Source organism: Staurois parvus, unplaced genomic scaffold (assembly GCF_062004578.1).
Source record: "Staurois parvus isolate SC_StPar_1 unplaced genomic scaffold, SC_StPar_1.0 ptg000217l, whole genome shotgun sequence".
NCBI lineage: Eukaryota > Metazoa > Chordata > Amphibia > Anura > Ranidae > Staurois > Staurois parvus.
Genome location: NW_028318013.1, coordinates 2129341 through 2156880, shown reverse-complemented (window position 1 = coordinate 2156880; position 27540 = coordinate 2129341). Strand labels below are relative to the sequence as shown.

At 40.8% G+C, this 27540-nt stretch overlaps 1 protein-coding gene across 3 annotated transcripts in view; it reads right to left on the bottom strand.

Annotated features, from left to right (window-relative positions):
* SYT17 (synaptotagmin 17) overlaps window positions 1-27540 on the bottom strand; it is a 189170-nt gene that overhangs the window by 16200 nt on the left and 145430 nt on the right. The window contains exon 8 of one of the 3 annotated variants that reach the window (XM_089679068.1): window positions 7618-7662. The exons of the other annotated variants lie outside the window; for them this stretch is intronic. Coding sequence (XP_089535194.1) covers window positions 7634-7662 — 29 coding nt within the window. The 3' untranslated portion in view covers window positions 7618-7633. Of the gene's footprint in view, window positions 1-7617; window positions 7663-27540 lie in introns of those variants that run through there. 3 annotated transcript variants of the gene reach the window in all.

Genomic DNA, 27540 nt, shown 5'->3' with positions numbered 1-27540 from the left:
TTGGGGGTGTCACTCATGGCCTACAGGTATGGCAAATAAACTAAGTAAATGTTTTCTAAGCTGCAGTGTTTTTAACCTACTGAGACCCCTTGACTGTATAGCCAAAAAGTGAGCTTAGCCATTACCATTTTACATAAATAGAATCTATTTTCCCTGGTGGGTTGCAAAATAATATAGTTGTAAAAGGAAACTATTTTTACTATGCATTACTGCAACAAATTAGTGCTAGTTACAGGTAAAGGTGTAATTCTGCACAAAAACAAAAAATATATAATAGGTGCACTTTATGCATTGTCATTATGATTAGGTGTCAGGGCCTGGTTCTGAACCTGCAGACTCTGTGGTGTCTGGCTGTGGCTCTTCTTGCTGTGCCACCAGGGATTCTGGACAGCTCCTGTCTGATTCCATGGATAACCTTACCTTGTGTCTTGTTTCTCTTGAACCATGAACCATTTTTGCTCTCCCCATGAACTTCCTGACTTTAGTCATGTCTCTGAAATCTTACTCCTTGCATACCTGTTGCTGTCCTCATTTTTGATGGCACACCTTACCGATTCTTAGCTTGTTCCTCGACCTTGCTTCCATCTGATCCCATCCAGCTACTACTTGGCTGGTTTACTGACTACACTAATGCTTGATCCCTACCTGCTTTATGTTACTGGACCCTGGCTTGCTCACCTCCTGATGGGGCGATCCTGAGGACCTAGTACTAATAAGCAGTAAGAACCCATCTCCTCCTTCAGGAGGTCTGGTGAATACCAGGTAGTGCTTTGACTTTACACGTGAGGTGAGCTCACAGATCTGTTTGTACATTTCCAGTTGACTACCTGTGAATCTCTCTATCGCTACACTGGCCTCTGAGCCTGACCCCAGACTGTGACATAAGGTTTATTTCCATTCCTGAGATCCACTACGTACCTGATCTTGCTAGTAATGGTACCATACCTCCACTTTCTTCCTTCCTTCTGCTCCCAATGTAGTCACTTTGCCTTTAGGGCATATCTATGCTGAACTACAAAACTGAATCATGTTGCCTGTGCTTTTATGAACAGCTTTGTCACCACAGAGGAAAATCCTAAACTCACCTACCACAGATTCGCCCAGTACTGTCACTATGCTTTCCTGGCTAACAGAGGGAACCGCAATGGCTATCTACAGTTGCAAGAAAAAGTATGTGAACCCCTTGGGATTACATGGAGTTTTGCATGAATTGGGCATAAAATGTGCTCTGAACGTCATCTAAGTCACAACAATAGAAGAACACAGTCTGCAGAACATAATACTACACAAACATTAGATGTTGCCATGGTTTAATTGCACATAACATGTAAACATTCACAGTGCAGGGAGGAAAAAGTATGTGAACCTTTGGACTTAATAACTGGTTGACCCTCCTAACCTCAACCAAACATTTCCTGTAGTTGCAGATCAGACCTGCACAACAATCTGGAGTAATTTTGGACCACTCCTCTTCACAAAACTGTTTCAGTGTAGCAATATTCTTGGGATGTCTGGTGTGAATCGCTCTCTTAAGGTCATGCCACAGCATTTCAATCGGGTTGAGGTCAGGACTCTGACTGGGCCACTCCAGAAGGCGTATTCTGTGCTGTTGCAGCCATTGTTTTGTTGAATTACTTGTATGCTTTGGGTCATTGTCCTGTTGCATCACCCATCCTCTGCGAAGCTTCAGTTAGCGGACAGATGGTCGTACGTTTTCCTGCAAAATGTCTTGATAAACTCTGGAATTCATTTTCCTATCAATGACAACAATCCGTCCAGGCCCTGAGGCAGCAAAGCAGCCCCAAACCATGATGCTCCCTCCGCCATGTTTTACAGTGGGGATGAGGTTTTGATGTTGGTGTGCTGTGCCTTTTTTTCTCCACACATAGTGTTGTGTGTTCTTCCCAAACAACTCAATCTTGGTTTCATCTGTCCACAGTATATTTTGCCAGTAGTGCTGTGGAACATCCAGGTGCTCTTTTGCAAACTTCAAACGTGCTGCAATATTCTTTTTGGACAGCAATGGCTTCCTCCGTGGTGTCCTCCCATGTACTCCATTCTTGTTTAATGTTTTCCTTATTGTAGATGTGTCAACAAAAATGTTAGCATGTGCCAGAGATTTCTGTAGGTCTTTAGCTGACACTCTGGGATCCTTCTTTACCTCATGCAACATTCTGTGCTGTGCTCTTGCAGTCATTTTTACAGGACGACCACGCCTAGGGAGAGTAGCAACAGTGCTAAACTTTCTCCATTTGTAGACAGTCTGTCTTATCGTGGACACATGAACATCAAGGCTTTTGGAGATACTTTTGTAACCCTTTCCAGTTTCATGCAAGTCAACAATTCTTGATCGTAGGTCTTCTGAGAGCTCTTTTCTGCGAGGCATGGTTCACGTCAGACAGTGCTTCTTTAAACAAGTAAACCCAAAACAGGTGTGTGTTTTTTAAGGGCAGGACAGCTGTCAGCAACACATTCAATATCATCACACTGATTAGAGTCAAGGTTGGCTCACTCCTGGCTCCAATGAGCTCTGGGAGAAGTCATTAAGCTAGGGCCTCTCATACTTTTTCCTCCCTGCACTGTGAATGTTTACATGTTATGTGCAATTAAACCATGGCAACATCTAATGTTTGTGTAGTATTATGTTCAGCAGACTGTGTTCTTCTATTGTTGTGACTTAGATGACGTTCAGAACACATTTTATGCCCAATTCATGCAAAACTCCACGTAATCCCAAAGGATTCACATACTTTTTCTTGCAACTGTATATCCCACACTCTACCTTCTTCAATATCAGTTGCACAAGGAAGTTGAGAAGAATGTAGTCCTAAAGGTGACCTCTAGATATTAGGAAAATCACATGCAGGCACTTTTAGGGATCATGTTTTGCACTGCACTATCTCCCAGCTTAAATCATAACTCAAGAACAAAAATTTAACATATTGCATTTTACCAAACCTTACATGTGGTCGCTGCATTTGTTTTCTTTTTTCAGGCTTTTACCCCCCCCCCCCCCCCCCTTCATCCTTATCACCCACCCAGTAACACACATTCTGTACTAGGTTGACCACACACTGACTGTAAAGTATTGTATCTATGGAACTTCAACTTAGGAAGTTAGGACTACAGAACACTTCCCCCTTTCCTCTTCTCTATAATATCAAGGTATTCTGTAGTCCTGAGTTATCATTCCTACATTAGTTTAACATGCATACATAGAGTTTATATGTTTACAACATTTTTAGCGGGTTCCCTCCAACATACATGTTGGCAAGTTAAAGAGTAACTCCACTTTTGATGAGAAAAAAACAATCCCCTCTGAGTGTTCAATGATCATCCAGGGATTTTAATAAACTTTGTAGCAGATATCTACATCTTGTTCCTGTGAAGAAATAGCTATTTGTTTCCTCTTAGAATTATTGCATACTCATTCTGAACAGAAGTGTAAAAAAAAGCCCAGTCCGTATCAGAACAAAAATACTTTTGCATGTTCATGCTTAGATTCCTACCTACCTGTTGTGACCTCAGCTCATACGGACTCTACTTACTCCGGCTTGTATCCTGCCTCTGCCGGATGTTCCTGTACCTTGCTCCCCGGCTGTTGATGACCTTTTGGCTTGTTTCCTGGCATCCCTCCCGTCTGCTGAATGTCACCATGTCCTGGCCTCTGGTCTCTGTCTGGTGATCCATGGTTATCTGTATCCTACAACAAACATTTGGCGCTGCCTGCTACATCGGCCATTGTGCTGCTCTGTGTCCTTGAGTATAAAAAAAATGACCACCACGTGGAAGAATATATTTCAATATATTCTTTCATGAGGTGGTCATTTTTTAAGTAGTTTTTGAAGAACTTTCTGGTCGATGAATTAATATTATTTTGAATTTTTTTTGGGACTATACACTTTATTTAGTTTTCATTTATTTTTTATATACATTTTATTTTTTATTTATTCGTTTTTCTGTTTCATATATATATATGTTTTGTCATTCTCTACACGGATAAGAATTTATGCGCTACTTGATCATTTGTTAAGTGTATTTTTATGTGTTTCATTCATTTAATTTTAGAGTGGCAGGATTCTGTTTATGTGTATACGCAGTCATTATTTGTTCAATAGTGGTATTCACCACTTTTTCATGCATTCAGCTCAGTGTTTTCTATTATTCATTATCACTTAAACATGACAAGAAGTGACTGGTTCATTATCAATCAGCTGATGCACTCTTTGTCTAGAAAAGTTGCAGTGTCTGCATCACTTTAGCAGTAAGCAACCCTTGGGAAGTATCTCACCAAAACTTTAATTTCTTTTGACAGGGGTATCTAAAATTTTACTTTTTTCTTAGTGTAGATTTCTATGAAAATTAGTGAGCCAAGCTCACAAGCAGAAAATGACGTTTCCATACACCAACTGTTAAAGAGAGCCTCCAGGTTGCCATATTGCATTGAATGTTACAGAAAATTACAGCCCTGCAGATTGAAAAGGAAAGGTAATTTTTAATAACATTAAATTACACATGACTTGTGTAGCAATCATATAAGCTATACTATTTTTTTTTTTACTATAAATGTTTCCATAAAACTGTAGTTACCCTTTGAAGTCATTCTGTCATGAAAAAAAGTGTGGGGGTTAGTATGCTGATGTCTTAAAAATGCTAGTTTCTGTATTTTTTTTATCACATACCTGGAACTAGCATGCTGTAAATGTGAGTCAGAATTGCTAAATTTTATAAATGTTCTGGATCAGCAACTCATTAGGATTCAAGCCAAAGCATCAGCATAATAGCCAGGCAATTTGTATTTGCTAAAGTAGTTAAGTGGTGGCAGCCTCTGTTAGGGCTCATGTACACTGCAGCTGATAAACTCACGTTCAGGAGCTGTTCAGTGTTTTTTTCAGCAGCCCCTGAACTCCCCCTAATGTTTTCCTGTGTGTCCATGTACACATAGACGTTTACAGTCGTTTACAGGCAGTTGAGTTTACAGTCATTTTTTTGAACGCAGCAAACTTGCATTCAGGAGTAGATTTTACCGGCGTTCCAAACGCCAAATGCTTGTAAATGCGCATAAACGCTTGTAAATGCGATTAACCACGTTTATAAGCATTTGTGTTTTTTAACTGTTCCATGTCCAGATGTTGTCCAGAGTCTTTTTTCATCATCAGAAATGCATGCAAAGTGTTTACCATGTATTCAAATGGACCTAGTACAACAGTGCAGTCAGTTCCAGGTTTCACGTGAAGTTAAAAATGGTAGAACGTGCTGCATTATGCTCATGCTGGGATAAATAGTAAATACAACCAGAAAAGACAGGTAATTATTATTATTATACAGTATTTATAAAGCGCCAACAGTGCGCTCAGCGCTGTACATTACAATGGGAGACAGAACATGCGACAGTACAATAACAATACAATGCGATACACGAGGGGTTCGAGGGCCCTGCTCCTTGGAGCTCACAATCTAGGAGGGAGGGGATAGTGGTACAGGAGGAAATAGCTGTGAGGGATGAAGTGGTAGGAAGAGTGGAGGAGGTCGGGAATTAGCAGGGGGTGGGGTAGGCTTCCCTGTAATCTCAACACATACTGCTCTCTCTGCTTCTGCTCTCTCTATTCCTCTCAAAATGTCTGAAATAGTAAATTTTTTACTACTTTTCAGTGCATTCTGGGCATTTGGAAAGGTCTCCTGAGGTTATCTTTTAAAAATGCTTCTAAACGCAAACGCACATAAACTCGCATAACGCGGTATACAAACGCTGCTAAACTGACGTGTTTTAACCTATGTTTTCCAGCAGTCAGTTTCCATCGTTTAGAAGTGTTTTCCAAATGCCCTGTGTACATGAGCCCTTATGCTCTCATGACAGACCCCTTTTAACTGTCCTTTAACTGCACCGACTGTAATGTGTATGTGTATGTGTGTGAATGGATGAAAGTGATTGAGACACAGTTCCTTTAAGGCAGAGACTGATGTGAGTGGATCTTTGTGCCCTTTACAGCATAATACGTCAGTGCTGTATAAATACCGGAAATAAGCTCTCTGTTCAGCTGTCAGAAATAGCAGTGAGAGGAGCCAGACTGACATACTGCTATTATGTACACACATATTAAAGGGTTTTGTAAGGTTTAACAAATATGTCTGCTCTAAAACTCAGCAACTCTGTAATATGCCATCTGCCAAGTTTGACAACCATAAGGCAATGTAAACAATTAAACATATTTTTTTTATTTCTGTTGTCCTTTCCACATTCAATTGTATTGAATGACCATTGGATTGGATATAACATGGCAATTTCAGTTCTTAATCACTGAGCAAGGCATGCAAGAACAAGTGTGTAACTTCTCTTAAAGCGGTATTAAACCCAAAATCAAACATTTATTATATTGCAGCTTACCAATGTAGATGTGGTGACTGCATTTGTTTTCTTTTTTTAGGCTTTCTTTCCTTTATTTTAACTTGGTGATCTGGCGCCAGTTTGTTGTTTTTCAAGAGTACAAGCTGTTTTGCAGATGTTAGGGGTGAGACAAACCATTTACTATTCACAGGGGTGCTTAAAAGGATCAGCGTTTATTTATGTATATGAAACCTTTATCCTGATAGAAAAAAAACTGTTGCTGTAACTGCTTAAAGCCTCATTCACGCGGGCATAAAAAAATGTCACTTTTACAGGCATACATCATTTGTTTCTAAACACAGGTCTATTTTAGCTTATGTGGTCATGCACATCAAGCATTTGGATCAGTATTTTAAGGGAAACGTTTCCAGACAAAAAAAAAAACACCAAAAAAAGCTTATGAGCATAAAATATGCGTGTAAATGAATTCCAATAGCCAGAATAAATTAATATTCTGACCAGTAGAATGCATTTACCTTCAAGGCCATGCAAGCATAAACGTGCATACATACGCAACACTAGAGGCATCTTTTCTGCCACGTTCTGACAAAGAAAAAACAAACATTAAAGTGTAACTAAACCCAGGACCCTGCATTCACTATATCTGTTCTCCCACAGTACACAGAACATGGAAATGCACATATTTTAGTAAATATAAACTGCTAAATACTTTTTCTCATCAGAAGTTAGAGCAGTCTTGTGACTTCTATAAGTGTCCAGCCCAGCACTAGCTAAAGCTGATAGGAGGAGTTTTCTTTCTGCTTTAGGAGGATGCAAAACCCCTGACCTCTGTCTGGACAGTGCTGATTGGCCCTGTGCTGATTACATGCATTCTCCCAAGAAAAAAACACCTCTCTAGCAATACACACCAAACAGCATGTGCAAATGCTTATGGTTCAGTCTATCTTATCCGGAAATAAGAGGTGATGGCTTGAAAAAGGGGAGGAACAGAGAAGAAAGGATCAAACAGCCTTTTTACAGGATTAACCCTTTAGGCTCCACAAACAAGTATAGCAAGCATGCTTTACTGCATATGCAGGCTGATTTTACTGTTGTGGGTAAAGTAACACTTAAAAATGGTGCTGTTTAAAGGTGTCTCTGCTGCTCCTTCATCCAGAGTGTAGGCACACTAAAGCAGGAACTGTGTTACTGGCCAGATCACAAGGTGAAAAATGAAAGGAAAAAGAATGAAAAAAAAAGAAAATTCATGCAGTCACTACATTTCAGGATTGGTAGAGACTGGCCAGATCACAAGGTAAAAACTGAAAGGAAAAAGCCTAAAAAAAAGAAAACTCATGCAGTTACTACATCTCAGGATTGGTAAACAGCAATATGTTGTATTTTCAGTTTTGGGTTTAATACCACTTTAAATTAATCCATTATGCTGTTATGTAACATTACTGTATCATCATTTACATCTGTTACTTATTATTACCATTTATTGTCAATATTACCCATCCAGCTGGTGCTCTGGATGCTATAAAATGCAACTATACCATTTGGCTACATTGCGAAATATCAGATGCACCTTGCTCAGAGTATTCCCACCATATTACACACACGGTATCTGCATTACAGGCCAATCTGTCACTTTAAATTACAGTCTCTTAAGAGTCTTTGTAATTAAATTAGAAAGTGCCACAGGAGCCAAGTAATCTTGGAGGATACATGAGCTAAGATGATATTTTACCCGATCTGTAAATTAGAAACATGACGACAATTATGCTTGCAAGGTTTGTGAATTTCCATGGTAGCCATTTGTCCTTGGTTTGTTAAAGCAGTGCCTTGTACAAAGATACACAAAAGAATATAGGAATGAATGTATTTCCTTTTATTTAGTGGAGATCTTCCAATTATAACCCTTGTGGGCAGCTGGCAGTCCAAAATTTGGAGGAACACTTGAAGTCAGCATTCAAATGGCTCTTATCTCAAATTGTTGCTTGTAACATTCTACAGTATATAACAAGATGGCAGGCATGGGTAACCTTAGCCTGTTGCTCAGCCATCTGCATCACAGAAGATGGTATTCACAAACAGCTTGAACACTAAAGATTGCCCATTCCTGGTTTAATGTATGAGTGGCAGTTAACGCCTATTCCCACTGAGCCTGGCTTTTATGTAGCAGCATTTCTCTTCTCTTGTGCCAGACATAGCAGCAATGCCATATTGTTTGCCTAAGAGACGTATGCAAGCCCGTAAACGTAAACAGCTCAAGAACAGTGCTGCATTTCCACAATTTTTTATTTATAATTGCTATTATCAGATGCACCCAGGGTTACACCCAGGCTTAGGATCCCAGTGGCTCCACATTCAGTACTGAGCAAAGGTTTTCAGCAGATATGTAACAAATGCTGTAAATCAGGAATATTTTCAGAAAAATAAGTGTTAATAATTTATTTTCATCAATTAACAAAATGAATAAAAAGAAGTAAATAAACAGAAGATAAATCCAGATCAAATCATTTTTGGTGATTTGGTTTGACCACCCTTTGCCTTCAAAACAGCATTAATTCTTCTAGGTACACTTGCACACGGTTTTTTAATGAACTTAGCAGGTAGGTTGTTCCAAACATATTGGAGAACTAACCACAGATCTTCTGTGGATATATGTTGCCTCAAATCCTTTTGTCTCTTCATGTAATCCCAGACAGACTTTATGATGTTAAGATCAGGGCTCTGTGGGGGCACTTCCAGGGCACCTTGTTCTTCTTTACACTAAAGATAGTTCTAAATGACATTGGCTTCATGTTTGCAGTCATTGTCCTGCTGCGGATACATTTGGGGCCAATCACACTCCTCCTTCATGGTATGGCATGGTGGATAAGTATCTGCCTGTATTTCTCAGCATAGAGGACACCATTGATCCTGACCAAATCTTCAACTCCATTTGCAGAAATGCAACCCCACACTTTCAAGGAACCTCCACCATGCTTCTGTTACCTGCAGACACTCATTATTGTACTGCTCTCCAGCCCTTTTGTTTAAGAAACTGCCTCCTGCTACAGCCAAATATTTCAGAAATGCAGCCCTATACTTGCAAGGAATCTCCAAGGGTGGTGTAACGTACATGTAAGATTTGAGTAGCTGAGATGTGATCTGTAGAAATATGACAATGAAGGTTTAGCTTCAGTCTATGTTATAATAATATAAGATGTTTTCAGAATTAAGTCAGAGACATATGGTCACCAATTAGCATCTGAAGGGACAGAGCATCCTCTAGACTGGAGGTGACACTTGGATGCCAATAAGATTTGTCACCTTCTGGAAATCTGGAAGGAAAAAGCTCTAGACAGTTCGTCTTCATGACACAGTGGTAGACCAGAGTTGGTTCCGATGTGTCTGGGAGCTTTGACGTATATACACAGATCAAAGGAATATATTTCATCTCTCATAAAAGCTAAAATATTAGTTGCAGAGAGATGAAAATACTTCCTTCTGATTGGGCACACTGTAGGTTACATCTGCATGTAAAACTGTATTTGTAACCTATGTAGAATCCCAGAGAAATGCAGAAAACGGTTATATGGCGCCTGATTGCAACAGTTGAACAGTGATTGGTACTATCGCGATCAGACTGATGCGCTGGTGTCGGAAGTTCTATCCCTGACTTGGTGATTCAAACCGTTCCTGGTCCAATCGACTTTGGGCACTTCAGTACCCAGAATGTCCTGTGGGCTGGTACAGGAACACCCCCCAGAGTTGATTGGCCAAGGACTAATGTCCAGCCTACATCCATATCTCAATAAATTGAGGACCCTGAGATATGGGTGGTGTGATTCGTATGGAGTCGGTTCTATTGATTGGCGGATCGCGGACTTTCTCTGACTTGCTCCAGACGCAGGATAACTCTTGGTAAAAGTTTTATTTCTGTTTTTATTCCCTTTTATTTTATAATCAATAGCCAATTGTGTGTCTTCTTGTATTTTCTGTATTATTTGTAACTCTTTATACTTTGTGCATATTTTATGCACTGCCCACTTTCGGGATATTAAATCCTAAAATTAATAAGTGACTTCTGTTTACTTAAGCTCGGGCTCATATCTCCGGAGAGATTGTATTGTAGTGCAGTGTGTTTATATGCCCGGTCACGTTCATTGCCAATCTGTATGCAATTGCACTGCGTGTTGGCAGATTGCATGCAGATTGTAAAGGTAACAGATCTGCCAGACGGAGATCTGTATGTGTGTGTGTGTGGTGGCCCAGGAGGCCAGTCTGCGGATAAAACTGTTGGGTGGTGGCAAGCTACCGTTTGTTGTGTGTCTGGTGTGAGGGTGTGTGGACAGTGGAAGAATGATTAACACCAGGGTTCTAGCTGGCAGGATAGCTGGAGGAATGCTAGAAGGATGTGCCGATTGCTAGGCTGCTTCTCAACCCTTAGTGTGCACCAGATTGTATATAAGATTCATATCTGCCTGTGTGTGTGGTAAGCCAGCTGGATTGGAGTGGAGTCTCCCTCTAGTGGTGGCCAGAGGTAGTGCGGGCTGTGAAAGTATATCACGGCCGGTCTTATATACGTGTGTATATATATATATATATATATTCAGATTAAGTCCCCCTTATTCCCTCTTACCCCAAGTCATGGCTGGACGTGCGCACCTCGGTTAGCTAGTCGCTGTGGGCACGTGCGTGTGGGTTGGATCTATGACAGGTGGTCACACCAAATATTGATTTGACTTAGACCTTTCTTCTGTTCGCTCATTTGCATTTTGTAAATTGATTAAAAAAAGCACTTGAAATATATATTTTGGAAAGCATTCTTACTTTATATCATTTCTTCACACCTGCCTAAAACCTTTGCACAGTACTGTATGGGTGGACAGTTTTGAAGAGTGAAACACATAGTATTTGCAGGTGTATTGCTTTCCTGAATGGAGACTGTGGTGTGCCCTGGCAGATAGGAGGATTTTGCAGGATTTTGAAGCCTGGCAGATCCCACAGGGAAGATATCAAAGGAGTGGGGTTGCAGGTATGTGGACTTACCAAAATGCTGGGGGGTGTTCCTCAAATGGCAAGTGCAGAAGTTTCTCTTCTGTTTCTCTTCTGCTTTCATGTTGTTTACACCAAATTCTGACCCTACCATCTGAATGTCGTAGCTGAAATTGAGTGCCCATTCTCCTCTGACCCCTGGCATCAACAAGGCATTTTTATCCACACAACTGCTGCTCACTGGATATTTTCTCTTTTTTGAACCATTCTCTGTAAACCCTAGAGATGGTTTTGCATGAAAATCCCAGTAGATCAGCAGTTTTTTAAATACTCAGCCCATCTGGCACCAACAACCATGCCACGTTCAACCAAGTCACTTTAATCCACCTTATACCCCATTCTAATGCTCGGTTTAAACTTCAGCAAGTCATCTTCACCACATCTAGATGCCTAAATGCATTGAGTTGCTGCCATGTGGTTGGCTGATTAGCAATTTGTATCACCAAGCAATTTAACACGTGTACCTAATAAAGTGGCTGGTGAGTGTATATACAGATATACATATTTATGTAGCACCCTCCTAGTCAGCTAGGGGGAGCTAGACTCCAACTGTTAGCAAGGGGGGATCTAGACTCCAATTGTTAGCAAGGAGGACTGAGTAGCAGCCTGGGTGTGATAGCTAGCAGGGATCAAATTATGGTCAGAGCTGAGAGGCTCTGAAAACCAGCCCTCTGGAATTTCCACCTGCTCTAGAACTTTGGATAAAGGTCTAGAAGCAGTGGGTGGATCTGAGGAGTGGCTAGCCTGTATTCTTGGAGGATCCTGGCCAATCCACAACAGGAGGCTTGGCAAGTGGCCAGGACAACCTTCAAGAGTAAGTGACCCTGATCAGTTGGAGGAGAGTGGAAGTTTGGGTGGAATATAAGGAGGATGTGAGGTTGGAGAGAGGGGCCAGGGAGGGGGCCCAGATGTTTTCACCTACCGGCAGTGGAGCTTGGAAGGAGGAAAGTTCAGAACTTTACTGGCCCCCAGAGCGAGGACCACTTGTATAGCAGGGAAGGAACGGCCAAGCTAGAAGGCCTGGTAGCAGCCATCCACCCATCAGTCACACAGAGGAAGGACTGAGTAAGTAAACTTGCACCCCCTGGGCCAGAAAGGGGAAGGAAGCACTCTAGTGGGAAGCTGGATTAGCCTGCCACCCAGGACTATTTCATTAATTTGTGGTAGACTCCGGATCCCGTTTGGGGATTCCTCCAGACAGCTGGATAAAGAAGAGGATTTCTCTGGGGTCTGGGGTGGTACTACAGGAGATGCTGGCTGGCTCTCCAAAAGAGACTGTTTTGCTGTAAAGACGTGTAAATAGTTCCAGAAAGTTGTCCTCTGTTTCTTGGTTCCATTAGGAAGCCCATACACCCCTTACCCCATCCAAGTTCAATTCCCCTAATAAAACTTCAAAACAAGCTCAAGGACTGGTTACTGACTCCTGGACACAAGTCAATGTGGAAATGAGTGTTGCCTGGCTGTGCAGGGCCATAGGGAGCCCCAAACTTCTGCAATTCCTAAGGGGGTAGTGATATATATATATATATATATATATATATATATATACACACACACACACACATTTTTACTTCAAATGTTTACTTTAAAACAATGTGCAAGATGGAGGAACATGGGCTATGTTCACACTTACTGTTGACACCTTGGACACAGTGTTAGATCTGTTTTCATGACAGACGCAAATCTTAATAATATAGTACCCTGGTACTAGCCTGGTACTTAAGTATCAGCTTTTCCTATTGCCAAAATACTATATCAGTACATTAACAAGTATTCTGTGTGACCTCAGAAACAAGGTGTCCTATTACTGTACTACTAGCCTGGTGATATGGTATGTGCTATCTATAAATAGCTATAGAATATATATATATATATATATATATATATATGCTTTATCACTCTATTTGTCTCCAGTACCCTTAACAGTGCGCCCAGTGGTGGATTCCTAGATAATCCACAAGTGATCAATAGCACTTGTACATGCTGGGAGACATTTCCTGTGGAGAGTTCTATGGAGGTCCTTCATAAATGTAGTCTAGAAATAATATTTCTGAGGAACACATTGATAGATAACAATACACTGTACTTTGGGGGTTATGTAAACTCCGGCATGTATTCTAAAATTAAATGTATTCTAACATTAATAATAGTAATGGTAAAACAATAATTGACAAGACAAATAAACCAAAGGAAGTAACAGAAAATTCATGGTAGCAACTAAGAAAACATATTAAAATATAAATAGATCTGATTGAAAAAAAAACCAAAAGAATAACATTGACCAGTAATAAAGAGAGATTAATTGGATATTTTGACTAAAGCTATTCTATATTCTATGCAATATCTTTCAGAGTTCTCAAAATTACTTATTTGCATAGAATGGACATCTCACCCCTAACTATGAATCAAAGGCCTGTTCATGAAGATGCTGCCAAGTCAAGCAGCTTTGTCTCTTTTGTGATGGCCATTATTTAGCATACACATGTGCATCTATATATACTGTATATTGTATGTATATTGGGGAAGAAAGGTTATTTAAATATAATTTAAATTTGGGGTACTTCTATAGAGCCATCAATTTACACAGCACTTTACATACAGTGTACTAATGTTAATATACATTCATATTAATCCCTGCCCTCAAGGAACTTACAATCTAAAATCCCTAGCTCACATTCATACACACATACTAGGGTCAATTTAGACAGGAGACAATCAACCTACCATAATATCTTTGGAGTATGGGAGGGAACCCCCGTAGGCACAGGAATAACATGCAAACTCCAGGCAAGTAGTGCTGTGGTTGGGATTTGAACAAACAACCCTGGTGCTGCCAGACAGAAGTGCTAACCACTTAGCCACTGTGCTGCCACCCCTGATAAAAAATACTCCTGAAACACCATTAGTGAGAATTTATAAAAAAATGTATCTGGAATTCTGGAGTTGAGCCTTAAGAGAAAATTATCAAAAGCTGCTTAAGTAACATGCAGCTTAGTGAATTCACCCCAAAGATCAGTTTTACTAGATAACTCTAGATCACTGAGAGTGGTATGACTACCACCATAGGTGCTTTTGCAGTTTTTATGGGGCTCAGGATATGGGGGGGGGGGCCTAGTGACGAGAGTGCTTGAAAAATAGAGTAAAAAATGCACCAAGAGTCATTGATCCCTCCAACCATTATTATTATTATTATTTGGGGTGCTTATCACTGTAAAGGGAACTTTTTTGTAAAGAAACAGGTCATCACTGCCAACCGGGTGTTATAGAGAGGACATTATACGCTGTAGCTGACTTATCATTGGAGGACATTAGATATCTATTTTTAGCCCCCCTGCACATCCGTAGGACAATACATTGGTGAGGCAATGTAAAAGACACCATTATCAGTAGGGTAAATTATTTTATTTTTGGGTAGGCAATCAATCAAAATTTTACTTTGGGGTCCAGAGATTTCTAGTTATATCCCTGGTCTTTGACATGAAAAAGGTTATGAACCACTAATAAAGACAAATTAAATCAAATTTGGAGGTTTAACTCATTCTGGGGGGAATATCGAGAAGTGAAACTCCTTTGTAAGGCTAGGTTCACACCTATGCAGTTTGTGTTTGATCCATTTCTGCAGTACTTTTTGCGGTCCGTTTTGCGTCCTTTGCACATGCATTTTTTGCCACATTTTTGCAATGTTTTTGATGCGTTTTGCGTTTTTTTTTCCTTGTTGCTAGGCCGATTAAAATGCAAAATGCAGCAAAAATACGTTAAAAATACATTAAAAATGCACTACATGCTTTTCTGCAGCATTTCCATTGAAGTCTATAGAACCAGAAATGCAACTTTTTGCATTGAAAAAAGTCCCTCACCCTTTCCAAAAAACGCACCAGGTAAAAAACGTGTGAACTTGTCCCATAGGAAATCATGTTCAATGGACTTTATTGTATTTCTGCAAAATGCAGAGGAAAACACTTAAACCTAATGTAAGACAGATTTATCAGCTTGCCTCTATACATATCTCAAATACAAAATCTGGAATTGCCCTGGCTAGAACTAGTTTACAGAGTCAGGCAATGGCTGCTTTCTCTATAGCCTCCCACACATGGTCTGCTTCATAAATCTTTAAAGTTCCTCTCAAGCATATGACATTTAGTTTCTGTATTGGATGTTATTGTGAAAATCTTGTGATAAACTCCAATATATCAGAGGGTTAATATATGCCCTCGTACTTGTCAGTGTTGCAGGATATGTAGCACCATTACCCTTTAGAGGTAAACACATTTTTTAATACATTCACATTATATTCTAAGTGACTAGAAAAATAAATAAAAAAATAGATATAAAGAAATGCAATTGACCTTTTAATATTTCATTATAAGTATGTTCATATAGGTGGAAAGTTAATCACACTCCAAAGTGGTTTTTATGTTAACATGAATAGCAACAGTGACCCCTGCAGCCTAAAGAAGCAAACATGCTAAATATTTTTGGTAAAGCGTAAGAAAAGGTCAAAAAAGTTTTATACATCAGGATATATACAGTAGCGCTGTCCACATGTTGTTTTACATACCTGCCCTATAAAAAGACTAAGGAGTAATTATCTTAAAGCAGAAATATTCTACCTCATACCTATGCTTCATACCATTTGTAAAAGAGATCTGTGTGAATACCTTTTCTTTATCAGCTTCAGTATGGTCCAGTTATTTGAAAACTGCGGCTCCCCTGTGTCAGTGAGCTGGTGCTGCAGGAGTGAGCGGCGGCAACAGGGGGGGAAAGATAATGGAAGCCGGTGATGTCATGGCTCTGTGAGATCACCCCCATGTCTTTGGAGTGTGGGAGAAAACCCAATTTAATATTGTTATTTACTTTAGGCCTACTTCACTAAGCTACAATGCCTATGTTGTTTCATTTGACTGCCAGGAGTGATGAATAAAACCAGGGTACTTCTGGGTATGGCCTGCATGTGACTTACTCTCCCTTCCTCCAATGTGATAGCAATAATGGTTGGTGATTGGCCACTCAGGCACCCAAAGCTGTTAAAGAAAAATGGGGAGAGAGTATCAGTCCTTCATAAATGAGCAGCAAGTGGTGGGTGGAAGGTAAGTGTAAGCTGCTGGTATGGCAGCCATTAAAATGAACCTATTGTTTTGTCCAGCAATGCCCAGGTTCACATTACATAGTATGTGTACAAACACAAGGAGTCAGTCAGGTGTGCTGCAGTACAAGGAGCATGCTGATAGCAGAAAAGAGCAGATTGACAGGGAGATGTGCTAATCAGTTTGCTGCTTCTCTTTTAATGGATAATCATGTGAGGGTGGAGATCTGTAAGTGAAAGTGAAACTGCAAGCAGAGAAAGATGAGGACCCTTACCCTGCTAGACCTGGCTGGCCCATGTGACAGATCTGTGTAAATCTGAGGACTAGATAGACAGAAATACGGGTAAACCAGCTTTCATATATGAGGGGAGGGGCTCTGACATCACGACACTTAAAGCCATATACAGCAAGTATTCAACAATATTGAAAAACTATACTGTGGATTAAAATTTCAACATTTTAATGCGTTTTTAACTTTATTTAATAAATTAATTTTAACGAGGATAAGGCACTATATTTCTTTATTACATTTCATGGCTATTACACCTATGGAGAAAATCCCTAAGGAAGCAAGGAGACCCCCTAGTGGGAAGAGGGATATTGCCATCTATTCGGCTCCAGGGAAATCCATAAGGAAGAGAGGGAACCCCCTGCTGGGAAGAGGGAACACTCCATCTATCCATCCCAAAAAAAGAGGGATAATCCTATCCATATACCACTAAGTCCAATTAAAGGGACACAAGCTTTTTATGACCTCACGGTTTGGTCATATAAACCAGGTGAAAGCACAACCGGTGAAGGTGTATAATACTTTTTATCATTGGTGGACTGCACTTTTATTTTTCATATCAAAGCACTAGAAGAAGTGTCAAAGTCACAGACTTAATAAGGACGTGTTTGCAGCAGTAATATAATTGCAGTGATATTGATATATATGTTTTTGATGCTGGACTATTATTTATTTAATATTTATTTATTCACAATTTTATTATTGCAATTGGTAGTGGAGCACGACACCATTTCTGATAGCTTTCATATATGTATTCCATCTGTGTGTTTGATTGCCTGGAGTTCAACATTTAGGCCACATGCACACCTTGATCAACCGCGATTATAATGAATTTTTACACGCAGTGAATGTACAGTATTTCTATGAGGCCATTCACTGTGCAATTAGCTGCGATTTCTTGTGATATGATTAGTTGCATTTAGGATAGACAGGATTGAGCTGGTCCAGGCATGAAGTTTCAGGCATGTGCAGTGGAAATCGCAGCTGGTTGCATAATGTGAATACATTCAATTACATACTGTGCGATTATGTGCAATTTTCCCATCAATATGTAAAAAAACACCCAGGAAAGGGCTGGGTTTGTGGGGAAAACAAAAAAAGAAGTATGCCTGTGGCCATTTTAGATGATCCATGGCAATGCACACATATCTAATGAAGCAGTATGGCTGCTGCAGAACTTAGCCATGGGGCTATTATAGCCCCAGGACAGGCCAGAGATATGGGTCAATGAATGTCCTGACTGCTCAGAATGTGTAAAAAGGTCCCTAAGTGGGAGGAGGTGTTCTGTATCCTGAACCCCAATTGGGTAGTACTTTCACAGAAGGAAAAAGATAACTGAGGTGAGTGAAACAAACCATGTGTATGGTGTTTGGGATTTATTCCTGGATGCATTTATCTGTGCATTGATGTACCATTTGTGATTTTATTTTCGCATTGTGCCTATGTGCTGTGAGTGTTGACCCCAGAGGCAAATGACTGTGGGTCTTGATAGGTGATGTTTGCATGTTGCATGTTTGTTCTTGGTAAAGAGAGTTTTTTTTAATTCTTTTTATTTGAGTTTGTAGTAAAAGAGGTTACAAAACAGAGCCTCTGGGTATTCCCCAGCTCACTGGGTACTATAATCATAAAAACAAGAAAAACACAACAGAACTTAACAGTAGCTCACTCAAGTCCCTGTTAACCATTATTATTGTCTAGGCAATATACAAGGATGAATAGAGGTCCTGGCAGTTGTAGGAAATTAAAAGGCTGTTTAGTGGGAGGGTACTTAGGTCTGGGTAAAGTCCCTAGTAGCAGTCCAAATACCCAGAGAGTCAAAAGAGAAATTTAGAGGGCAGTAGAACATTATGTATAGCTTCATTAAGGGGAGTCTCAGAACACAAAATCTATTTCCCTATGTTCGGAATAAAAGGAGTGCCTGAGCTCCCTCATCCAGAATCAGAAGCAACCGTAGAGAAGGACCCACACATCCCAAGGTTTATTAAACTTTTTCTGGCATCCCCTGGATATGTAAGTCAATTTGTAAAATGGTACAACTGAATTGACCAGTGTCTTCCAGTAGTTTAACCACCTTCCGCCCGCCCTATAGTACAATGACGGGCGCAAGGTGGTTATCTCGTTTTGATAGGACGTCATATGACGTCCTACCATTCTCACTGCGCATGAGTGGCTCAGGGAGCCCCAGAAGTGCCACCTGTCAGTGCCCATCAATGCCACATGCCAGTGCCCATCAGTGCCACATCAATGCCACATGTCAGTGCATACCAGTGCACATCAATGCCACATATCAGTGCCCATCTGAGCTGCCTTTCAATGTCACCCATCAGTGCCAGTCAGTGCCACCTATCAATGCCAATCAGTGCCACCTATCAGTGCCAGTCTGTGTCGCATATCAGTGCCAGTCAGTGTCGCCTATCAGTGCCAGTCAGTGCCGCCTATCAGTGCCATATATCAGTGTCATGTATCAGTGTCATGTATCAGTGCTGCCTTTCAGTGCCCATCAGTGATGCCTGTCAATGCCCATCAGTGCAACCTACCAGTGCCTCCTCATCAGTGCCCATCAGTGCCACCTATCAGTGTCCATCACTGCAGCTTCATTAGCGCACGTCAATGAAGGAGAAAAATCACTTATTTACAAAATTGTATAACAAAAACTAAGAAAAAACATTTTTTTTTCTAAATTTTCAGTGGTTTTTGGTTTGTTTAAGAAAAAATAAAAACCCCAGAGGTGATTAAATACCACCAAAAAAAAGCTCTATCTGTCTAAAAAAAATGATAAAAATTTCATATGGGCACAGTGTTGCATGACCGCGCAATTGTCATTCAAAGTGTGACAGCGCTGAAAGCTGGAAATTGGCCTGGGCAGGAAGGGGGTATAAGTGCCCTGTAGGCTAGTGGTTAAGGAAGGGTGTTGGGCCTCCATCCACTTCATCTCCACCCCCCCCCCCCAGACACAAACAAGCTGTCAAATTTTTTAAAAACGTGGCCATGCAGGGCTCTGCCCACCTGACCGCGTCACTTATTCACTGTGTGTGACCGAACACCTGGCACCCAACTTGTGCCTTCCATCAGAGAATCGCTTCCTCACCACTGGGACACAGGACCAAGGAATTATAACCAGCCATTGCACCCAAGACTAGACGAGACTAGCTTGGATGCCAAACTGGAACTCTTTATTGAACAGAAACAAATTTTTTAATACACAGCTCCCACAAATATTACACATTGGAATAAACATTCCACACTCATTAGCAGGGACGGACTGACAACTCATGGGGCCCCCGGATAATAGGGGATCATGGGGCCCCTGTGTCTTTGCCTAAACTCAAAAAAGCCTATGAAAAAGGTACCAGGGGCATCGCATGGAGCCCCCTACTGACCTCGGGCCCTCGGGCAGTGCCCAAGTTTCCAAATGGTCAGTCCACCCCTGCTCATTAGGTAAGAGCTTGATCACATTATCCTAAACAATGCAAAAGGAAAACAGTACAGCCAACAGCTAAGAGTGATCTAATTAACAGTGAGCTAATCAGCAGCCAAGCACCCAGACAATGCTTTGATTAATCAGGGAGCACACCACAGACAGACCGGCACCCCTGAATATACAAGTCCATTACACATGCTGTCTATCAAGTGTTTGCTTTCACTGTCCATCATAAGACAAAACTCATACAATATTCCAACAGTCTGAACAGTGGAATTAATTCAACTTCATAGATTTCCTGAGGCAGATTGTTGATAAATATTTCTGCCCCAAATAGAGGAGCTTCGCCAACCCAGTCCTCATGAGGGCCACCATATTTCCTCTGACAGGTAACCTGTACAAGATTATTATTACACCTTTTCATCCATTCCAAAAGGGAAGAGTTATTGTCTGTATGCAGAGGATTAATCCAAGCCTCGCTCTCAGCATTCATCACATTGTTGTCCATCATTAGAGAGTGATCTGCTCTCTCCATGGGCCATAATCAATGGGTAGAAAGTTAGCCCCTAGTCCCCTCCAAAAGCCCCTGTCCCGGTTGGTCTGTCACACTGTGTACTGTGTATTAGAAACTAAAATCTAAATGAGAAAGTCCCTACAAGTTCTCAATTAACTACCACGGCACTGTGGAGTCCCATGGTAGTTCATTGACTCTTCCTGTCAGTATACAGTATCTGCTTGCCTGTATATCCCGTACCTGCAGGCAGATATAGTAACAGATCTGCAGGAGACCTGCATAGCACCAGCAATCTACTGACCGCTGGTGCATTGCTTTACAGTCCCCGACAGCAAAAAATAACAAATTCACATTTTTTTACCTGCATAAAAATGAGCATTTATTATTTTTTACCATAAGGTGAACTTATCCTTTAAATAGGCCATATGCAAAAAATATTAAACTATATAAGTTTCTCTCTGGTGACTATTAGGTATGAAAAGGGATAATCCCATCCTCCCCATCAAGCTAGACCCAAATTAATTGTTGGTAGCAACTCCCTATAGATGAACAACAGAGGCTTTTGTTGGGATGGGTCACATAAAAGAGCCTACAGATCGTCAGATTTCCATGAGGTATCTAAAACTTCATCTAATATGGCATTAAAGTCTCTTCCTCTGACCACCTTAGTGGGCAGCAAGGGGGCTAGGTGCTCCTGGATGCAGTGGTGTATTTAGGTTTTGTGCTGCCCTAGGCAACACAAAAATCGTCTGCCCCCACGGACACCAACCAACACCCCCCCTTCCCCCTTCGCAGAGAGAGCCTGACATTGACCAACAACACCCCTGCCCCCCCCACCTGTGAGAGCCTTCCATTACCCCTCCCCCAGCGATAGAAAGAAAGACACCCATCTTCACAGCTCCGGACATCCCCGGGAATGAGAGTCAGGCTCTACGTACACCATCAAGCTGGTTCCCATGGTGTGCATCTCCCTTCTTCCATCCCTTCTTTTGGGGGGAGGTGCTGCCCCCCTGAAAAATGCCCCTTAGGCAAGTGCCTTGTTTGCCTTGTGGTAAATAGACCCCTGACTGGATGTGATAAAGAATACCAGGATCAAAAGGAGGCGGAAGGTACACATTTACAAATGCCCACACAGTTCCATGGAACTCTATTAGCAAAATAACATACCAGCCCCCAGGATTAGTCATTACCTTCATAACTGTATATGAAAGTGATTTATGAAGGAGAATGGCAACCCCCTAGCATAAGCAGAATAGGGAGCATGAAAACCCTGTTTGACCCAGGCCCTACGGAGGGCTAATATTTTATTGCCCACAAGATGGTTCTCTTGTAAAAATAAATCTATATAAATGTTTCCAGGACCAGATTTCCATGAGCTGCTAAGCATCCACCCAGTCCACTAGATCCTGAAAAACACCCGTAGTAGGATTAGAGGTATCTAAAACTTCATCTAATATGGCATTAAAGTCTCCTTCTATAACCACTTTAGCGGGCAGGAAAGGGGCTAGGTGCTCTTAGATGTGATAAAGAATAGCAGGATGAAAGGGAGGCGGAAGGTACACATTTACAAATGCTCACACAGTTCCATGGAGATCTAATAGCAAAATAATATACCAGCCCCCAGGATCAGTCAATACCTTCATAACTGTATATGGAAGGGATTTATGATGGAGAATGGCAACCCCCTAGCATAAACAGAATAGGGAGCATGAAAACCCTGCTTGATCCAAGCCCTACGGAGGGCTAATATTTTACTGCCCATAAGATGGGTCCTTTCTAAAAATAAGAAATGGGGTTCATGGGTCTATAAATACTTAAACATTAGGGAACATTTAATTTTATCATTAAGACCCCTGATATTCAATGAAATCAGTCTGAGAGTCATAGTGAAAATAATAAAGAATATTACAGGAAGGGATCCAGAGAGCCCAAGAAACTCTTTCATAGGTCAAATAGAAAAGGGAGTTGCCAAGGCTCCATTCCAAAAAATATAGAGTCTCTCCAAGAAAAAGAGCTGCCTGACCAGTAACAAGAAGAGTGAGCAAAGTAACCATTCTACCATAGCTGAACAAAAAAAATCAACTAGTTTTAGTCCCAAACGTAGTGCAGTGTCCACTAAATAGTGAATTCTCTCTCCAAGGTCTATCACTCTGTCAACAATCTTCTGTGAAGGGAGGGGTAGAAAAGGAACAACAATAACATATCCACATGGAAATGGAGCTACCAACAGTATACATGGGTGAGTTTAGAGAGCATTAAGGAGCATGATAACAGGTACTAGTAGCAGGCTTCAGATCCCTGAACTTGGCAAAAGTACACAAACCACTAGGAGGTATGGGATGGGGGCCCCTTGACTCATTCGCTTAAGGGGGAACCCTTAAGCAACCCAAATCAGGGAAAAGTAGTATGCTGAAAACGGAAAGGCATTCCCACAATGTAGATATATGGGGAAAGGATTGTGAAGATCATCACAGCTTACCAACCCGGATCAAGGGCAAAGAATCAGCACTTGAACCAGAACAAGATGAACTTGATGTTCATTTTCAATGATCAATGCAGCATGACCAGCCAGTCATCTGCAGCTTCAGGGGTCTCAAAGAATCAGACTGTACCCCCATGAGGGGCACGCTGATGGCTGGGTTATATTATATTGTGAGGGATATTTTTGTTGCAAAGTTTCCTCCGGATGTCAGTAAAGGACTTGCTCTTCTTTTGCACCTCAGCCAAAAAAATCTGGATATAGATGAACAATGGCGTTGTCATATGGCAAGGAGGGATGCTTTCTGGCTTCACTGAGAATGCAGTCACGATCTCTGTAGTTCAAGAAGTGAACCAATAAGGGACGTGGTGGCACGCCCGGTATTCTTTTCCAGGTGGGCACCCTGTGTGCCCTCTCAACCACATATGTAGACGAGACCTCATCCAGCTGTAGGAGGTCTTTGAAAATGGTCTCTGTGAACTCCGCCTGTGTTCCCTCTGCTCCCTCTGGCTGACTAAGCACCTGAACATTGTTGCTGTTGAATCCGTTCTTTGCATCATCTGCCTTGGCAACCAGATTCTGCACCATGATCTGCAGAGACTGAAGGAGGTCTGTGTATTGGGCCGTGACATCTTCTGTGGTAGAGATCTGGTCTCAGATAGGCGGCTCCTGATCTTGCCCAGGTTATTCCTGATAAGATTGGATTCTTCAGCCACTCTGTCTATGAGGACCAGGAGAGAATTTTTGCAGTGCTCTATAGCCCAATGCATGAGGCTGGTGTTTGTATCTCCCTGCAGAGGGAGTGTCGCAACACTCTCCTGGTCTTCCGCCATCTCCAGTTCAGCTAGGAATGCATGACGGCATCCGGGAGCACCCAGGTGTGAAACGGGAAATTTTGTAGGGTTTCCGGTCAGGGAGATTGCCACACAGACCCACAAAACTGATCAGGATAGCAGTAGCTCCTAAGGTAAAGAGATTTTTTTAATGTATTTTCATCAGGAAAAGACATTTTTACATGGTCCCTGAAGGACACCTATCCTAGAAAGATAATGTCTGAAAATAGAGCTGCAGTGGAGCAGCAGCACCGAAGAACAGACCATACACGCAGAGGAACATTTCTTTCTTAGATGCATATTTGAGCTTCACCTGTAAGTAATGTAGAGTTTCGCAAATCTAGGATTTTCTAATTTTTCTATGTTTTTTAGATAAAAATATTTGATTGTGTGTATGCACACATTCAATTGTACAAATCATTTTCTGCAAGAGGGGTAGACCTGTTGAGCATATGTACTGTATTATAATTGTGCTGAAAATTTTATTACTTTGATTAAAAAGGGGTATTGTTTTAGCATATATCAGTCTATTGCTGTGCATTTCAGAACTACTTCAAATATTGCTGTGGGGACCAACAACATTACAGAGAACGAGGCCCCGGATCCAGAGGTGGAACTCACTGTGATCGTAGATGATGAAGCAGAAGGGAATGTATCATCAGGTCCAGAAAGAAGCCCAATCACCACAGGTAAACATTCAAGTAACATGAATGACAAATGTCAAAGGATACACGATCAACTTGCACATTTATGTTGCATAGTTATATTGATATGAACTAGTCCATCCAGTTCAACATGCATGTGTGTTAGTACCTTTTTACAAAGGGAAAAAATGTATACTCTCCATTGACAACACCAACTGAGGAAGGGAGATTCACATTCTTCACACTCTTTAAATCACTTCTCAACCAACTTCAATGTGTGGCCACGTGTCCGAGACATCTGTTTGCTCTGAAAGGTAGAGTGACTTTTTATATTGTCTTTAAATTTTATGTACATGAGATTTCATCTGATCATAGCTATTTTATATCAATAGTATAGTTCTTTATCAACAGACTCACGCTGCTGCTACAGGACCTGTCTGGACCTCACCACGAACCACAACACCAAGGAGGTGGAAACAACAACTGCCAAAGTCCCCAATGGCTGAGCTGCTATTGCAAATCTTGGAAGAGCTGAAGAGGCAGCCATCTGGTTCTCAATGTAAATGATGACTTTCTAAAACTCTTAGACCCTGATGTAGTGATTCTTAGGTTATTACCAATATTTGGAGATCTTCCAGCTAACAAATGTACACAACATACCTGACCTGTTGTCAGGAGGGGTGTCCCATAACAAGGTATTCTTCTTGTCAAATGGGCATTACAGCACACCGCAGCTTAGGTTCCACCCGTGAGTCAGAGTACAGTTATCACATCCCTCCTTTGTCACACCATTTATCGTAGCTGTCTGACCTCAAGGGTTTTTGCCTATCCATCAGCCAGGCCAACAGCTCACTGTGCCAAGAACATCTTCCTCCAACAAGCTTTCCCCTCAAGTTGTCTCAGAACAAAACCTTTTCACCAACTATCATCTCTCCCCCTACAATTTTTATGGACAACTGTAGCCATTTTAGCCAAATTTAGTGCACTGATCGATGAGTGTTAGTCCCCTTTGGATGGGTCAGTGGCATGACTGCTTGGACCGATAAAAGAATTTGATACTCCAAAAAAGCCTGTTTTTTTGTGACCAAAAAAGAGTATTGTGACTACATTGCAAATATACAGTATATAATCAAAGCATGATAGCGCATGCGATGTAAAGTATTCTCAATTGACCACAAGTGTGAATGTGGGCTAAAAAAGATTTGTATATTTCTATGTAGTTTTATTCTGAGGAGCTTTCACATGGGTAGCTGTGTTTCTATCTTGTTCTGGTTCAGGGTTAACAAGTGACCCCATTCTTGCATGTGATGCAAACTGCTTTTTTGCAATAATTGTTTGCTATAATAAGCTGATATTTGCTCTCATTGCTAAAAAGTAACTATTATTATGGCATATAATGATCATCATAGCCTATTAACTGAGCCTTTTATCCAATCAATTTGGATGTTTTCCCTAAATCTCAGAGATCCCATTGAACATTAAGACATCAAGACATCATAATAATTTTTGTCTCTTTATGAACTAAATGTACAGTATTTGGGGATATTTTTGAAGTTGGGTAACCAGACACATTTACTTTCTCCAATACAGTATTTTATTTGAGAATTTAGTAATCCTAACAAATACCATATTTTTGCTAAATTAGGAAGAATGTTTAGTTTCTTATATTCATTATTTCAAGTTTCAAGTAAGGAACAGTGGAATTAATTGAATTTTTCAAATAAAGAATGTAAAGTGTTACTATTAAAAACCTTGACCAGTTGAACATATGCTGAAGGAAAATACATAATCTAAGAATTTTATACTTTCAGTGTATCCAAAAAGATTAGATCCAGTGCTGTTGGCAGATAAAATTATATGCAGATCTTGACTTTTCCTCTAAAAGTCAAGCTTGGCTTTACTCCTTACACATCTAAAGCCACCCTCTAACTCAGTTATAATTACAAAAAGGGTATTTTAAAAATTTGAATCAGGACCCTACAGAGGTTAACAGTTAAAATGCATGTTTAATGATTTTTGTGTATATTGAATTATTATCAGAATCAAAACAATACACTTTAAACACTTTTTTATCTTTTAAATATTGCAAATTTCAAAAGCATATTTTGTATTTCTATTTTCAGCAAACAGATTGAGATCTGAGTTTTTTTCTTGTGTGTAATAGGCTATTCTTAGCTGCTTTAATTGAAATTACTGTTTGCATAGCTCAACAGCTTTAATTGAGATTTGAACACAGAAGTGAATCAGTCAGAGGAGTTACTTTCCCACTCCCACCCCTACATGTTCTGTTCAGACAAAAGTATGAAAGTAAATAGTTTTTGCTGTGTTTTCTTTTTAGACAACACTTAAGCCTAACTCCATATTTAATGTCCCTTTAAATAGTTTGTTTGGGCCAAGCTGGATGGCTGTGTGGTGTGGCGTACCACCTTTATGGTGTGCTCAATTAGTACAACGAAGCTTCTGATAGATCGATGCTGTAAATCACTCATTACAGGTGGTACGCTGCACCGCACAAACATCCCCTATGACTAAGTCAGAAGTGACAAAAGGCCTCAGAGCGTGGCTGTGTGGCAACCGGAGGTGAAGCTGACCGGAACCGGAAGTGACGCAGGAGCGTCAGAGATCGAAGGCCGGCGGTGGTGAGAGCACTGGTCCGGCTTTCTTAACACTGAGAGCTTATTAAAGCTAACATCTTTGGGCTTTTTTACCTACTTTCATCTTGTAAGTGGCACTCTATTGTGGCAATAAAATCTTTTAGTTGGTACTGCACCATTTGGAGTTCTCTTGTTTTTTTCTCCTACATGGTCGTTTGAGTGTGGAGCATTGGGAGGAGGAGTTTTGTGTGCCGGAGTTCGGAAGCGTTTGTCCTGGGATTCCAATGTTTCAAGATTAAGCATAGGGTGCC